The 15,520-nt window shown below is 34.7% G+C and overlaps 1 protein-coding gene across 2 annotated transcripts in view; it reads left to right on the forward strand.

Moving 5' to 3' along the window:
• The window catches only part of SULT1E1 (sulfotransferase family 1E member 1), a 59,984-nt gene extending 44,668 nt beyond the window's left edge, over positions 1-15,316 (forward strand). For both annotated transcript variants that reach the window (XM_025289969.2, XM_006071127.3), the window contains exons 3-8: positions 880-1,005; positions 1,807-1,904; positions 5,662-5,788; positions 7,858-7,952; positions 10,922-11,102; positions 14,467-15,316. In XM_025289969.2, the coding sequence (XP_025145754.1) occupies positions 880-1,005; positions 1,807-1,904; positions 5,662-5,788; positions 7,858-7,952; positions 10,922-11,102; positions 14,467-14,579 (740 nt within the window). In that variant the 3' untranslated portion in view covers positions 14,580-15,316. The remainder of the gene's footprint in view (positions 1-879; positions 1,006-1,806; positions 1,905-5,661; positions 5,789-7,857; positions 7,953-10,921; positions 11,103-14,466) is intronic.
• The last annotated feature ends 204 nt before the right edge of the window (positions 15,317-15,520 follow it).

The raw sequence follows: 15,520 nt of genomic DNA on the forward strand, positions 1-15,520 counted from the left end.
TTTAGGTTTTATAATCTACATCCATGGAGATGCAAATGGCAACACACTCCAGTATTCTTGCCTGGAGAATCCCTTGGACAGAGGAGCCTAGCAGACTACAGTCCATGGGGTCGCAGAAGAGACAACAGAAGCAATCTACATCCAATTCATTTCCTCACCACTTTACTATTTGTAAATATCTGGCTTTTGATTTTAAAAAAGCAGAGGGAGTTCTTCTGTCTGATAGAGCTCTCTCCTATCTTACACAATTAGTGAATTTATGCCAATAATTTGTTAAGGCTAAGCTCAATTACCATGTTCTCTTAAAGTCATTTCTTTCTTGTGGAAACATCATGGCAACAGCAGAAGCACATAAAGTCCTCCTTTACAGTTCTTTAAATCCCTGTGCCCATCTATATTACAGCCACTTAAGAAAAATGAAGTGTAATTATTGAGCACTGTTTCTGACTCTTCTGAGGGCCCTTGAATATCACAGAACAAGGACCAGACTTATTCTTTTCTATATTCTCTGTACTAGGACTCAACCTGAGGCATAAAAGCTATTGAGAAACCCTGTGGTTGAAAGCATGCTTACTTTTTAGATGTGAAAATTTAGATTCAAATAAATTATCAGCTTGTACAATATTACAATTCATTTTTGACAAAGTCAAATTTCTATCATAGGTGTATTTTATTACAACTATGTTCATCCTTATTTTTGATGCTATGTATAAGAGTAAATATTAGAGGAAATAGTTTTTGTGTCCTGTGGCGATTCTGACAACTTTCAAATACTATTTCATTGGTAGCGTCTTACTTTATCCAACTATAAATACATTGATCCCTGCATTATCATTATGCATTGTCAATGGGAGACTCAGGTGTGTTTAATTTTTTCAGGTACAACATGGCTTAGTGAAATTATATGCATGATTTATAATAATGGTGATGTGGAAAAGTGCAAAGAAGACGTCATTTTTAATAGAGTTCCTTACCTGGAATGTAGCACTGAACACGTGATGAATGGTAATACATAAGTTAATTTTAAAAGCTATACACATATATTTTAATGTGTGGGTGTAAATGGTACAAGAAAGACTGTATGCAAAATAGCATTTTTTGGCCATAGTATTAAATGGCAATTAGTATTATGTCATCTACATAGGGAGGTATGTAAATTTAAATTTTGACAGAGTTTATAGTATAGCATATTCCTGGAATAGAGTGAGTGAGGAAAGCTCTGACATGCTTTCATCAGTGCCTAGTAATATATGAGAATTATGTCTCTCCTTGGGATATATGCAGTGATACTTTAAACACTAGGGACATATCCATAAATTTTCAAGGATGTGCAAAAAGATGTTCATCACAGATTCTTTTATTATTGTAAAAAATTAGAGACAATATAAATGTTAATCAACAGAAGGTAAAAGTGACATGAAGTCATTAAACATATTGTGATATCATATGTTTGTTGTCACTGAAGTGTTGGTATAAAATATTAAGAAAAATGCAATTATAAAATATTAAAAAATTTCATCTGTGTGTCTGGTATTTATATGGCTATAAGTCTGGGCATATTGATATAGTTGTATGGAAGGATGCTTACCAAAATGTTAATAATGATTTTTTTCAAAGTGGTGAAAATTTATTTAATCTATTTTTTTTCTGTATGATTTTATCTATCTAAACTTCTGTCATAGTGAATACATATCATTATTAGGAACATAACATAGAATGTATAGATATTTCTATTTTTAAAATCTGTAAAAATCCATACAAATATTTATAATTTTTGAAGTTGTCCAACTTTTTTTTTTTAATTAGGAGTAAAACAATTAAAAGAGATGGCATCTCCTAGAATAGTGAAGTCTCACCTGCCTGTTAAGCTTCTTCCAGTCTCATTTTGGGAAAAGAACTGTAAGGTAACAGAGTCAAGTGTTCTTAGAACTTCACCCAACTCAAAGAATGTTACAATGAATAAAGTTAGGTCATATCCTGTGTCTTATATACACTTGTTTATTTATTTCTTCACTGAATCTATAGACATTTTAAAAATGTGGATCATAATATAGTTAGAAGGTCTAGACTTCAATTCTAACTCCAGAGCTGATTCTCAGAAAAACAGATAAACTCTCTGAGCTTTCAGGAAGCTGAAGTTTCCTCATCTTAAAAGAGGGATAATAATTGCATTTCACATAGAGTTGTTATAAGGATTAGCTAAAATAATGCTTGTGAAGTGCTTAACATAGTACCTAGCATGTTATAAACAATTTACAATGGCTACTTTTATTTGTTATTATTAGTAATTGTAGTCAATGTACTCTTTTTGCAAACTGTTGTGCTTGGCCTTGTGAGGCATGCAAACGAGCTAGGCAAGGATAAACCAGACAAAAATGATAGAATAATTATTTAGTGAGTGCCTATCATGAGCCAGCAATATAACAAATACACATGTAATCTTTGTCTTCATGGACACATGTTCACAGGGGAAAGGGATGAATAACAGACACTACAGAAGGTGATATAAATCAAGTAAAGGAAGGATTCTGGCCTAGATATTGAGGGCAGAAAAGGAACCTTAAAGCAAGTAACATCTCATCTGATATGTGAAGGATGCATAAGAATTAGTCTATATAATCTCTGAGGCAACCCAAGGTGGGATGTGAAACCAGTTCAATTTAACTGGAAAACTGAGTGCCTGTACTGGTTGGATGAGTGATGGGAGATGAGCTGGGTTTGTTTGCAACAGATATGGAGGCCAACTTATGAAGTTTGGGCTCTACTTTGATGATAATGAGGAGTTACAGCCATATTAAGCTGCTGATTGAGATGATCAGTTTTGCTTTTTAGAAAGAATAATAACATGGAATCCTAAAGTACAAGCCAAACATTGTCTTAGACCACTGATGATGTTCCTTGAGACTTTACTAGCTTTATTAGGACACACTATGATCCATACTAAACATATGAGATATTAAAGTACTATATGTAGTCATTATTGACCAAAAAGGGATCTATCAGAGTCATGAAGTATTTCTATTTTGTACTGTGATATAACATGGTATATATGACATTTTTTGGAGCTACATAGTGCAAACTTTTGAAGATTCCAGTGTTTTTTGTTTGTTTGCTTTTATCATAAGCAATCCTAGAAAGATCACATACATCCTTCTGAAGTCATACATAAGAGTTCTCTCTTTAATAAATACTATTTATATGTATCTTCTGGGAAATGTGTGACTACTATTTTTTCAAGATATTTGGCCAAGTTACTTTTTTTCTTTGAAGAATGGAATGAAGTCTTGGTGTTATCCCTTTACTTGTACATGAAAAGATACTGTACCTTTACAATGGCTACAGCTTCAAAAGCCTGATTATTATCTCAGGGATCATCAAAGAGTAGGAGACCATTGGATGAATCACAACTTGAGTACTTCTGGGGTGATACACTGGTGGACAAGAAGACAGGTGGATTGAAACTATTGGTAAAAGTGTGTTTGGAGTTTTGAACTAAAAACTTAAAGTGGTTTAAAAAAAAAAAAAGAGAGTGAAAAAAAGGAACAAGCTAAAAGCTAAAAAAAGCAATTGAAGTCAGTAAACTTGAGGCTTTGGAGTTGTTGCAGAAGAGATATATCCTTGATAAGGAAGAAAGGATGAAGAAACAGAACTGTCTTGGAAGAAATCATGGTGCTCAAGTACAAGTCTTCAGAACCTTTAAGGTACTGGACTAGTTTCAAGAATTGGCTACAAATGTTGCTAACTGAAGTAAAATAGAGGTAATGATCAAAGACCCCAAGAACCTAGAGAATCTGATGGATCATGTATACAAACACTAAAATTACACAGCACGATGAAAAGCTTTGGAATGGAGAGTAATATTATGAGTCTGATGTTCAAATCTTCAGTTAAGCAAGGGAGTGACCATAACTTTAAAACTGGCTTCAGTTAGGAGAAGAATGAATTATTACAGGATTTTTTCAAGTGTAGGATTTTTAAGACAGATTATATCCCAAGTGAATTGTGGGCAATAGAAACTTTGACTTGAGAGAGCTGAGGGGAACGACCTAGATTTTCCTCAAAGGCAGGAAGAGCATGCACAGTGAAAAGTTAGTGTATAGAATCAAATCTTCCAAAATGCAGAGAAGATAAACTATTGGAAGTTTAAGGAAAGAGGAGTTGCTTTTACATTCCGCCTTCCCCCACCTTGAAGAATAGGGAACTAAGAGGCAAAAACTACTATGTATAAAATAAATAAGCTACAAGGATATATTGTACAACACAAGGAATATGGTCAATATTTTATAAAAACTATAAGTGGAGGTAACCTTTAAAAATTATTAATCACAATGTTGTACACCTAAAACTTATATAATATTGTACATCAACTATAACTCAATAAAAAAGGAGTACATTAGGAAAAAAAAAGCTTCATGGATGACCTGGAGCAAAACTTTAATATAAATTGTATTTTGAGATGCAGAGAATATTCAAGACAGAGGGAACAGTATGAACAAAAAAAGGAATAAAAATGATAAAGCAAATTTGTGGAGAGATTTTATATATATATATATATAGTGGCAAAGAGTTCCATTCAGCTCATAAGCAAAAAGGCTAGGGAAAATTTTAAATAAATGTGGAAAAGTTTCATATGGCCAATGATAGCTTTGTTGAGAAAGAAAGTTGACTTTTTCTGTAGTATTTGGAGCTTTTTATAGTGGGGCCTTAAAAATGAAAACCATACTTCTTAGAATATTCAAACAGATTTCTTTAAAATTGTTTGAAAATGTAGAAACTTGAGTAAGACAGATTAGTGAGCCTTATCAAATCCACTAAAGAGTGGAGAATCAAGAGCTGCCATAGACCATGGCGTGGCTCAGGTACCTGAAGGAGGAAGTGGAAGACCATAGAGAGAGTTTACTGGTGCAGGTCTTTTCCTGCAATGCAGAGTTGTTGTTTAGTCGCTAGTTCATGTCTGATTCTTCTGTGACCCCATGGACTGTAGCCTGCCAGGCTCCTCTGTCCATGAGATTTCTCAGGCAAGCATCCTGGAGTGGGTTGCCATTTCCTTACTCCAGGGGATCTTCCTGACCCAAGGATCCAACCCCTGACTCCTGCATTGGCAGGCAGATTCCTTACCACTGAGCCACCAGGGAAGCGTGGAGTATCAGGGGTCTAGGCATCCCATAAAAATTAGCTTTTCTTCAAGACTGTGAGTAAGAAAATAGCAGGACCTTTTTAAAATTGTTATGCAGGATCGTTGTGTAGTATAAAGGCCAGAAGACTTTTTGACTGAATGATTTATCAAATTGCTTACTCTCATTGATTAATTCTCAACCATGTATTCTGACTCATATTTAGTTTAGTTTCTTCACTTATAATTTGGAGATAATAATCTGCTCACCCAATTTATATCAGTGGAATTTGAGGCTCTCAAATGAAACGTGAAAATGGCATAAAAATGAACAGTGAAAACTAACATTGAATAGCAATACAAAAAATGTTGTCATTTCAGTTTATTGAAAGAATTTCCTTTTTTATAATTTTAATATTTCATAAATTTTCTAAAGCAAAAATATGTCATGTTTACAGTTAAAAACATAAACTTTTTCTTTTTAAATCTTGATGTGACTATATTTGAAAAATAATAGATGATTTAATAACTAATTTCATCTTCCTTAGATCATCTATCTTTCCCGGAATGCCAAGGATGTGGTTGTTTCTTATTATTTTTTCATTTTAATGGTGACTGCTATTCCAGATCCTGTCTCTTTTCAAGATTTTGTGGAGAAATTCATGGATGGAGAAGGTATGAAGAGTTTCTTTCCTTTTCTGAATTCTTTCAAGGTAAATGCTACAAGACAAATGACATCTTTGGGGATAATTTTTGCTTTCTGTTCTGGTCTGTTATCCTTCCTGGTCCTTAATTTAAACACAGACGTTCTAGAAACCCTTGAACTTAGAACAAGCATAATTTTTCCAGATGAGAATGGCAAAGTTCAGAATCTGGACATTCGAGTACAGTGCCTACAAGTAGGTATATAGATGTATATGTGTGTGTCCAATTCTCTCTCATGTCTTTTTATTACAGAAGTACTTCACAGTGTATTATTATAACTTCATTGAACAAGAAGGAAAAAGATAGAGGAGAGAACTTGTTTATTTGTATTTAAGAAAAATTTCAGATACTAAATGAGGCCAGAAATCACAAAGAAGTCTGAATATCTACAAAATTCTTACTCATTCTACCCTCTGTACAGTCTGAATAATTCAACTAGATTTCTTAGAATAGTACAAGAGTTACTTGAGCAGAAATTCTGGGAAATTTTGTCTTTTTATTTAACTCCAGACTAAAGCAACAGAGTATTCAGGTTCGAGAAAGAAAGTGTTTAGAAGAATCTAGTATTAACTAAAGGCCATTCTGACTCCTTAGTAAAAAGTGTAAGGAAAAGGATAATAATGTCATTTATATCCTCCAAAATTAATATTGACTCAATAAAAGTGCGGTATATGTGCTTTATGTTTGTTGCTACCTTTGGAAAACTTTATGCTAAAGCACAAATAAATTACGTGCCTCAAGATCATCAAAGCATGCATTGTAAAATGGATAAAGATAATGCTGTACCTCTGCAAAATAAATGAATAAGATCACTATAAAAATCATTTATGACTTTTCTGCAAAGAAACAAATGGGACAAAACAGAAGCAGACCTACCCACAGATACAGAGAAAAAATTAGCAGTTACCATAAGGGAGAAGGATAGGGGAGGGCCAGAATGATGAAGGGGATTAAGAGTCCAAACTGCTAGCTATAAAATAAATACATCACAGGGAAGTAATGGGCAATACAGGGAATATAGTCATTATTTTATACTAACTTTTGGTGTGTAATGTATTCAAATATTGAATCACTATGTTCACACCTTTGATATTATTTTAGTATAACTATAAATAAATAAATAAATAACTGTCAGTAGGGTCAAAGAACAAAAGAAATATCCAATGACTTAATGCAAAGCAGAATACATTGCCTCACACATCATTATATTACCATATCAGCTTTTTACTGGGTGTAACACTTGGATACATGTGAGAAAAGATGAGGGAGAGAAAAGAAGAATCCATATTTGGTCATATCATATCACCTCCAAAATCTTCTAACTTTTTAAAGTGAGAATGAAACTAAGGATCCCTAAGAAAGCATCCCTTACCCTTTAAACTGCAACAGTGTAACAAAATTATATAATTACTATAATTATAAATTATTCAATTACCAAAGCTACTTTTTAAATGGTAAATTTGAGGTCTGGACTGCATTCTAATCATAAAAATATTGATAGCTCTACTATTCACCTCCTTTCATTAACAACACACACACACAGACACACACACACACCATTTTCAAAAATACTCTCATAAGTTCTAAATCAAATGGAAAGACTTCCATCACTTTTCCTCTGAGTCATAAACTATGTCATAATAATGAAAGTTGAGATTATATTTCTGTATGTAGATTTTTCAACATACTTCCTGCAGAGAAATTTGCCTCAGATGGGCAGCTGATCTCTGGTTTTCATTCCATGATCATTTATTTATATTTTTTTCTCTGAAGTCTCATTTTCAAGCTGAGTCTGAGTGTAGAGTTGATGCTATGTCCTCACATTGTTTTTTTTTTAAATATAAACTTATTTATTTTAATTGAAGGTTAATTAGTTTACAATATTGTATTAGTTTTGCCATACATCGACATGAATCCGCCACAGGTATACCTGTGTTCCCCATCCTGAACCCCCCTCCCCCCTCCCTCCCCGTACCATCCCTCTGGGTCGTTCCAATGCACCAGCCCCGAGCTCACATTGTTTTTATCTCTGATCTTAGTTCCTTATGGTTCCTGGTTTGAACATACAAAATCTTGGTGGGAAAAGAGCAAGAATCCACAAGTGCTATTTCTTTTCTATGAAGACATGAAGGAGGTGAGAAACTCAAAAGATATGGCAACTTTATAATTATCAAAATGTTAGCATTTGACAATAATGTAGATACAAAATTTTGCCTTCAAATAAATAATGCAGCCAACTCCAAAAGTTAAAATAATCCAGATACTCCACTACAGATTGAAGCTAGTGAATAAAAATCTTCTGTAAATGAACACATTTAAACTCAAGTCTCAAAAAAATTACCAAACATAAAAGTGGAAAGAGTTTGAGTTCTTAAATCAAAGCAACAGCCACACACAACACACACATACACACAGATGCAGATGCACAAAAGGAATCACAATGGGCAAGAAGAGTTAACTGGTTTCTAAATCCATAGATAATGGAATTATTAAAAAAAAGACCATAAAATAGCTATATTTCATGTATTTAAAAAAATAAAAGAAGAAATTTAAAATCTTACAAAGAAACAAGAGGTTACTAAAATTGACAAAGCAGATTTGGGGGGAAAAAAGAGCAGCAAACCAGAATTTCTAAAATAACTTCTAAAAATTAAAATTTGAAAAGCAAAAAGATGGCTTAAGTAACAGATAAGGCATGGCTACATAGTGAATTAGTAATGTGGTAGATGATGCTGAGGAAAGTCCACAGGATGTACCTCAGTGAGATAAATAGAATACTTTAGAAAGAGTAATGGATATGTAGGATAGAGTAATAACATCTTACATGTATCAAGTCAAACTTCCAGGAGAGAGTAAACAGAATGCCAGAATAGCAAAATGCAAAAGTATGATGACATCACAATGTCTTAAAAATCTAGTTTTTTTCTAGCTTCATTAATAATCAGGGTAATTCAAAATAAAAATGTCTATGAGGTGTTATTTCACACCCAGCAGAATCACAACAATGAGCTGTAGTCTGACTGGGCTGTGCTTAATTGCTCAGTCATATCTGACTCATTGCAACCCCATGGACTGTAGCCCGCTAAGGCTCCTCTGTCCATGGGGATACTCACTTTAGAGGGATCTTCCCAACACAACCCGGGGACTGAACCCAGGTGATCTAACCAGTCCATTCTGAAGGAGATCAGCCCTGGGATTTCTTTGGAAGGAACGATGCTAAAGCTGAAACTCCAGTACTTTGGCCACCTCATGCGAAGAGTTGACTCATTGGAAAAGACTGATGCTGGGAGGGATTGGGGGCAGGAGGAGAAGGGGATGACAGAGGATGAGATGGCTGGATGGCATCACTGACTCAATGGACGTGAGTCTGGGTGAACTCCGGGAGTTGGTGATGGACAGGGAGGCCTGGCGTGCTGTGATTCATGGGGTTGCAAAGAGTCAGACACAACTGAGCGACTGAACTGAACTGAACTGAACTGATGTGTATATTAGTTTATATGCACAGCAACCTCCATAACAGCATTCCACACGACCATAAAAACAACCCCAATACACATATACTCAGGAATAAAGGCATTGTATATACTATTATTCTACAATTAAATATTATATTGTAGTGAAAAGGAATATATTTCAAATGTGCTTATCAGTTGAGTAAAATCAAGCTATATGTTGTCTAGGGATACATACATGAGTTTCAAATCTACAGAGTAAAGGCACAGGATTGAGTAGGTCAATTTCAGGACAGCAAGTTTGTTTGTTGTTGTCGTTTGTGAAAATTGAAATGGAGAGTGAAAAAAATGAAGTTGGGAACTTGCAAATGGAAGACCTTAGCCAATTATGAATGTTTTCTTACATGAATTGGGTAGTAGGTAAGGGTGCTGCATTCATATTTATTCTTTAAAGTATATATGTACGCATATCAAATACTTTATAAATGAAAGACAAAATACTAGATCTTTTTAGTAAAGGTTAACAAATATCTTCTCTAAATTATTATATATATATATATATATTTATTTATTTATTTATTTATTTATTTTTTGGCTGTGCTGGGTCTTCATTGCTGCTCAGGCTTTTCTCTAGTTGTGGCGACCAGGGGCTACACTACATTGATGTGGCCAGGCTTCTCATAGCAGTGGCTTCTCTCGTTGTTGTTGAGGCTCTAGGGCATGTAGGCTCAGTGGTACAGTTCCCAGGCTCTAGGGCACATACTTGATAGCTGTGCCACATGGGTTTAGTTGCTCCACGGCAAATGGGATCTTCTGGATCAGAGACTGAACCCATGTCTCCTGCTTTCGCAGGTGGATTCTTTACCACTGAGCCACCAGGGAAGCCCTCTTCTCTCATTCTTTATTAGCACAAGAAAGCAATTGATATCCATGTCTTGTTCACGTCTTTGAGCAATTATTGAAATTCATTTCACAGTAATTCTAGAGTTGTTTTGAGGAGGACATATTTAAAATAAAATTATGGATGTTATTTTAGAAGCAGAATTATTTCTTTGTAGAATTTAATGCAGAACAGATTTGAATGAGAAGCAACCATGATTTGTAGTTTGCTATTATGTTACTTAAATTTGTGTTCTATAGCTAGAATATTGAAGACAGTAAATTTAAAAGGCAACCCACAAAATTTATTAGTTAATCCATCCCTTTCACCCTCCCAAATTGTCTCTATCCATTTACTCCCTATTTTGATCAATAATGGCCAGGTTTATGTTTCTTCTGTATTTGCATAAATGAGGAGCAAAAGAATAAATATTTTCTCTTGTTTCTGCAATACATCAAGTAAGAGTAAAAGACATTTACCGTATATGTAGAGATACTATCATTTTTGTGGAAACAAATTAAAAATGTGTGAGAATACATACATTATACAATAGATTTATATGGAATTTATGGAGCAAAAATAGAGTTATCTAACTTAAATTGGAATAGTCAAGGAAATAATCCCAAAGAAGGTGATACTTAAGCTGAAGTTTGACAGATAAACTGCTCATTAGAAGCCTACTTTCCAATATCAGTGTGGGGAGGAGCGGGGAAGAATGATTTTATTATTGTGTCCTTTTTTTTAAAAAACAAAATATGTTTTTCTTCTTAGGATATCAGAAAAGAGGTGATGAAATTATTAGAATTTCTGGGAAGGAAGGCATCAGATGAGCTTGTGGACAAGATTATAAAACACACTTCATTCCAGGAGATGAAGAACAATCCATCTACCAATTATACAACATTGCCGGATGAAGTCATGAACCAAAAAGTATCTCCCTTCATGAGAAAAGGTGAAATGCTCATGTTATTTGCCTCCATTGCTACAGGAAGGCCTAAGTTTAAACAGTTACAGGCAAAAATCTATTAAAGTCTATTCATGCCTGTGGACCCCACTTGTTTTCTTCAGAGCTGTTTCCATATTTGAGTGATCAGTTCTGCAGAAGTATAAAATATTAATACTACTACTAAGAAATTACTATTAGAAATTTACTATTAGTAATTGGTTTTGCAGAAACATAAAATACTAGTACTACTACTAATAAATTACTATTACATGTTCATTATTTGGTACATACAACAAATTATATTAAGAACCACAAGCAGTCACCCCAGCCTCAGTACTAGCACTAATACCACACCCTACTACTACTACTACTACTAAGTCACTTCAGTTGCGTCTGACTCTGTGTTGCTATTCCCTTCTCCAATGCATGAAACTGAAAAGTGAAAGTGAAGTCGTTCAGTCATGTCCGACTCTTCACGACCCCATGGACTGCAGCCTTCCAGGCTCCTCCGTCCATGGGATTTTCCAGGCAAGAGTACTGGAGTGGGGTGCCATTGCCTTCTCCAATGCCACACCCTACTAGCTATTATCTGTTAAGTCTTTATGCCTTGGTGCTACACGCATACATTATACAAATTGTAAATTCTATTTTTTAAAAAATTCTATAAAAGAGTTAGGAAAAAACTTCTATTATCTCATTTTGAGATGAGGAAACAACCTTAGAACAGTTAGTCAGCTCTTCCCTAGCTAAGTGGCAGACATTTTTCAAGACTAAATGTCAAATGGCCAAACATCAAATGGTACACATTGAATATGTACAGTTTTCTGTGTATTAATTATACTTCTACAAAGATGCTAAAAGAGCACTAAAGTTTCAAAGCACTAAACAGAAAATACTGCTCAACTTGGTAAAAATATCAAAATACAATGAGGTGGCATCTACTGGGAGAAGGCATGTTCTTGATGAGACACAGTCAGTTCATAAATACACAGGCATATAGGATATGGACCTAACAGAAGCAGAAGATAGTAAGAAGAGGTGGCAAGAATACACAGAAGAACTGTACAAAAAAGAGCTTCACGACCAAGATAATCATGATGGTGTGATCACTGACCTAGAGCCAGACATCCTGGAATGTGAAGTCAAGTGGGCCTTACAAAGCATCACTATGAACAAAGCTAGTGGAGGTGATGGAATTTCAGTGGAGCTCTTTCAAATCCTGAAAGATGATGCTGTGAAAGTGCTCCACTCAATATGCCAGCAAATTTGGAAAACAGCAGTGGCCACAGGACTGGACAAGGTCAGTTTTCATTCCAATCCCAAAGAAAGGCAATGCCAGAGAATGCTCAAACTACCACTAGCTGGAATGAAGATTGCCGGGAGAAATATCAATAACCTCAGATATGCAGATGACACCACCCTTATGGCAGAAAGTGAAGAGGAACTCAAAAGCCTCTTGAAGAAAGTGAAAGAGGAGAGTGAAAAAGTTGGCTTTAAAGCTCAATATTCAGAAAACGAAGATCATGGCATCTGGTCCCATCACTTCATGGGAAATAGATGGGGAAATAGTGTCAGACTTTATTTTTCTGGGCTCCAAAATCACTGCAGATGGTGATTGCAGCCATGAAATTAAAAGATGCTTACTCCTTGGAAGGAAAGTTATGACCAACCTAGACAGCATATTCAAAAGCAGAGACATTACTTTGCCAACAAAGGTCTGTCTAGTCAAGGCTATGGTTTTTCCTGTGGTCATGTATGGATGTGAGAGTTGGACTGTGAAGAAAGCTGAGCGCCGAAGAATTGATGCTTTTGAACTGTGGTGTTGGAGAAGACTCTTGAGAGTCCCTTGGACTGCAAGGAGATCCAACTAGTCCATTCTAAAGGAGATCAGTCCTGAGTGTTCTTTGGATGGAACAATGCTAAAAGCTGAAACTCCAGTACTTTGGCCACCTCATGCGAAGAGTTGACTCATTGGAAAAGACTCTGATGCTGAGAGGGATTGTGGGCAGGAGGAGAAGGGGATGACAGAGGATGAGATGGCTGGATGGCATCACCAACTCGATGGACGTGAGTTTGAGTGAACTCCGGGAGATGGTGGTGGACAGGGAGGCCTGGCGTGCTGCAATTCATGGGATGGCAAAGAGTCAGACATGACTGAGCGACTGAACTGAACTGAACTGATAGGATATGCAAAGTATTGGGACATCCAGTGTTACTTGGAATATCTTCCTCCTGGAAGAAAAAAATAATAAAATAAAAGAATGATCTTCCTCTTGGAACCAAATTGTCAATGATAGGGTTAAGGATTTTTTAAACAATTGTATTAACAAACTTGCAACTGGGTTAAAACAGGGCACCCCTGAAAAAGGAATAACATGCAGATTAAATTTAGGTTACTTATACTCAGATTATCTCAGTTTCTTTCCCCAGAATGTCTTCATATATTTTAAACATAAAACAATAAACTAAAAATAATTTCCATGCTTGTAAAATGTTTCATACTATTGAGTCCTCCGACAGAATCTGATTTTCAAAACACATTTTCTATCTTATGCTTTTTGGATTATTTCATTGGGAAGGTTTAGAGCTCCTTGGATTAAGAAGACAAGTGAACTACTGATTTAAGTACTAGAGACTTCTTCCTTTCAGAGGAGAGTTGGATGTGATGAAAAGCAAAGAAGAGCCTTCTAGACTTTTGTAACAGCACAGGTGGTAAATATTGAGGAGCTTCTCTAACTGTTAGTGGCAGTAAAAATGGGGAGGAGGCAATGGCTATGAAGAAAGTCTGAATATAAATAAAGAATTAGACATCCTGGCCTAAAGACAACAGCCAAGCTTATGCAATGGATATCTGCATTCAATTAACCAGGTTATGGAAAATGACTCAAAGAAAATGCAGTCTGGTGGGGAAGAAAATGAATTTATTTTTTAGCTGGGTGAATTTGAGATGTTCCTATGAAATACAGGTGGCCACATCAGGTAGGCACTTGGGTATGAAGACATTGTTCTGGATTTTAATGTTCTCTACATGAAGATGATTTTTAATACCACAGGAGAGGTAAAACATGGATCACGAATATTTCAAAGGAGATTGGAGAAGAAAATTAAGTAGCATAAGAAAGGAAGGTCAGAGAAATAAATGTGCTGGATTTTTTTCTTTTGTATGTTTATTTGTTTTATTATTTTTAAACAATCAGGACAAATCCTTGTTTGCACTCTCAAATATATAGTATTTATGGTATATACTTATAATTAAGGGTTGCAAAATAAAATTTGATTAGGTGTTAATGAAAGTGATAGATATTAGAAAATTTCACTATTCTGACTGGAAGACATAGTGTTCACTGCTTTCTTTTCTTTTCTGTTATAGGAGATGTAGGAGACTGGAAGAATCACTTTACAGTAGCCCTGAATGAGAAATTTGACATGCACTACGAGCAGCAAATGAAGGGGTCTACCCTGAAGTTCCGAACTAAGATCTAGGAAGGGTTTTCTTAACATCGGAAATTAAATTGCTCTTTCATCCTTCCTCACTTTCTTCATTTTAAACTAGTAGATAATGAATTATACAAAAGATCATGATCAGGTTCACATGATTATTGAGATCTTAGTATGAAATAGTAAGAGAGATTTTTTTCTGTGATTATCTCTTTAATATTTTCTTTCTTTTTTTCTTTATTATAAATATTACACATAGCTATAACCAATGAGAATGATGTAGGTACACACAAATTGTTCAAGTTGTTAGAGCCTCAGTAAAAATAACCAGACATTCCAAATTATTTAGCTTTGTGTCTACTTTTTTTTTCCATTTATTAGTACATTTGGTATATACATACACCTTTAAATACATATTAATAACTGTACGTGGAATTTGAAAACCTTGACAAATAGAACTGAAAAGAATAAACATGAGTGTATAACTCAATGTATTATTTCTTGGCTGATACTATCTTTCATTTACTGCAAAATGACTTAACTTGGAATATACCTTAGTTTAGTGTAAATTTTCAGCATTTTCAGAACTGATTTCCAGATGTCTATAAATAATTCCAATGAGTATGATTTACATTTGAATATCTTTAGCTAATTTAAAATAGTTATGCTTTAGGGTTCCTTCTATCCTATACACAATGTAATGAAAGTAAGATCTGTAAACTAAAGTTTTAATGAATGTGACATATACCAGTAAAATAAAACAAAAGCAAAAGCAAAAAAAATTGTTTTTTATTTAAACAATGTTGTTTTGACTTATGTCTCCTATTTTTCTATATTGTATTGATCATCTTTTTCCTATAGTGTTTTTATTTTAACAGTCAATGCGTCCTTTCTCTGAATCAGAAGACACAAGAGATTATGAAAAAATCACTATGGGTCTCCAGTGGAATACAACATCATAGTCAATTGATATATGTTTTCTTATT

Source organism: Bubalus bubalis, chromosome 7 (genome assembly GCF_019923935.1).
Source record: "Bubalus bubalis isolate 160015118507 breed Murrah chromosome 7, NDDB_SH_1, whole genome shotgun sequence".
Lineage (NCBI taxonomy): Eukaryota > Metazoa > Chordata > Mammalia > Artiodactyla > Bovidae > Bubalus > Bubalus bubalis.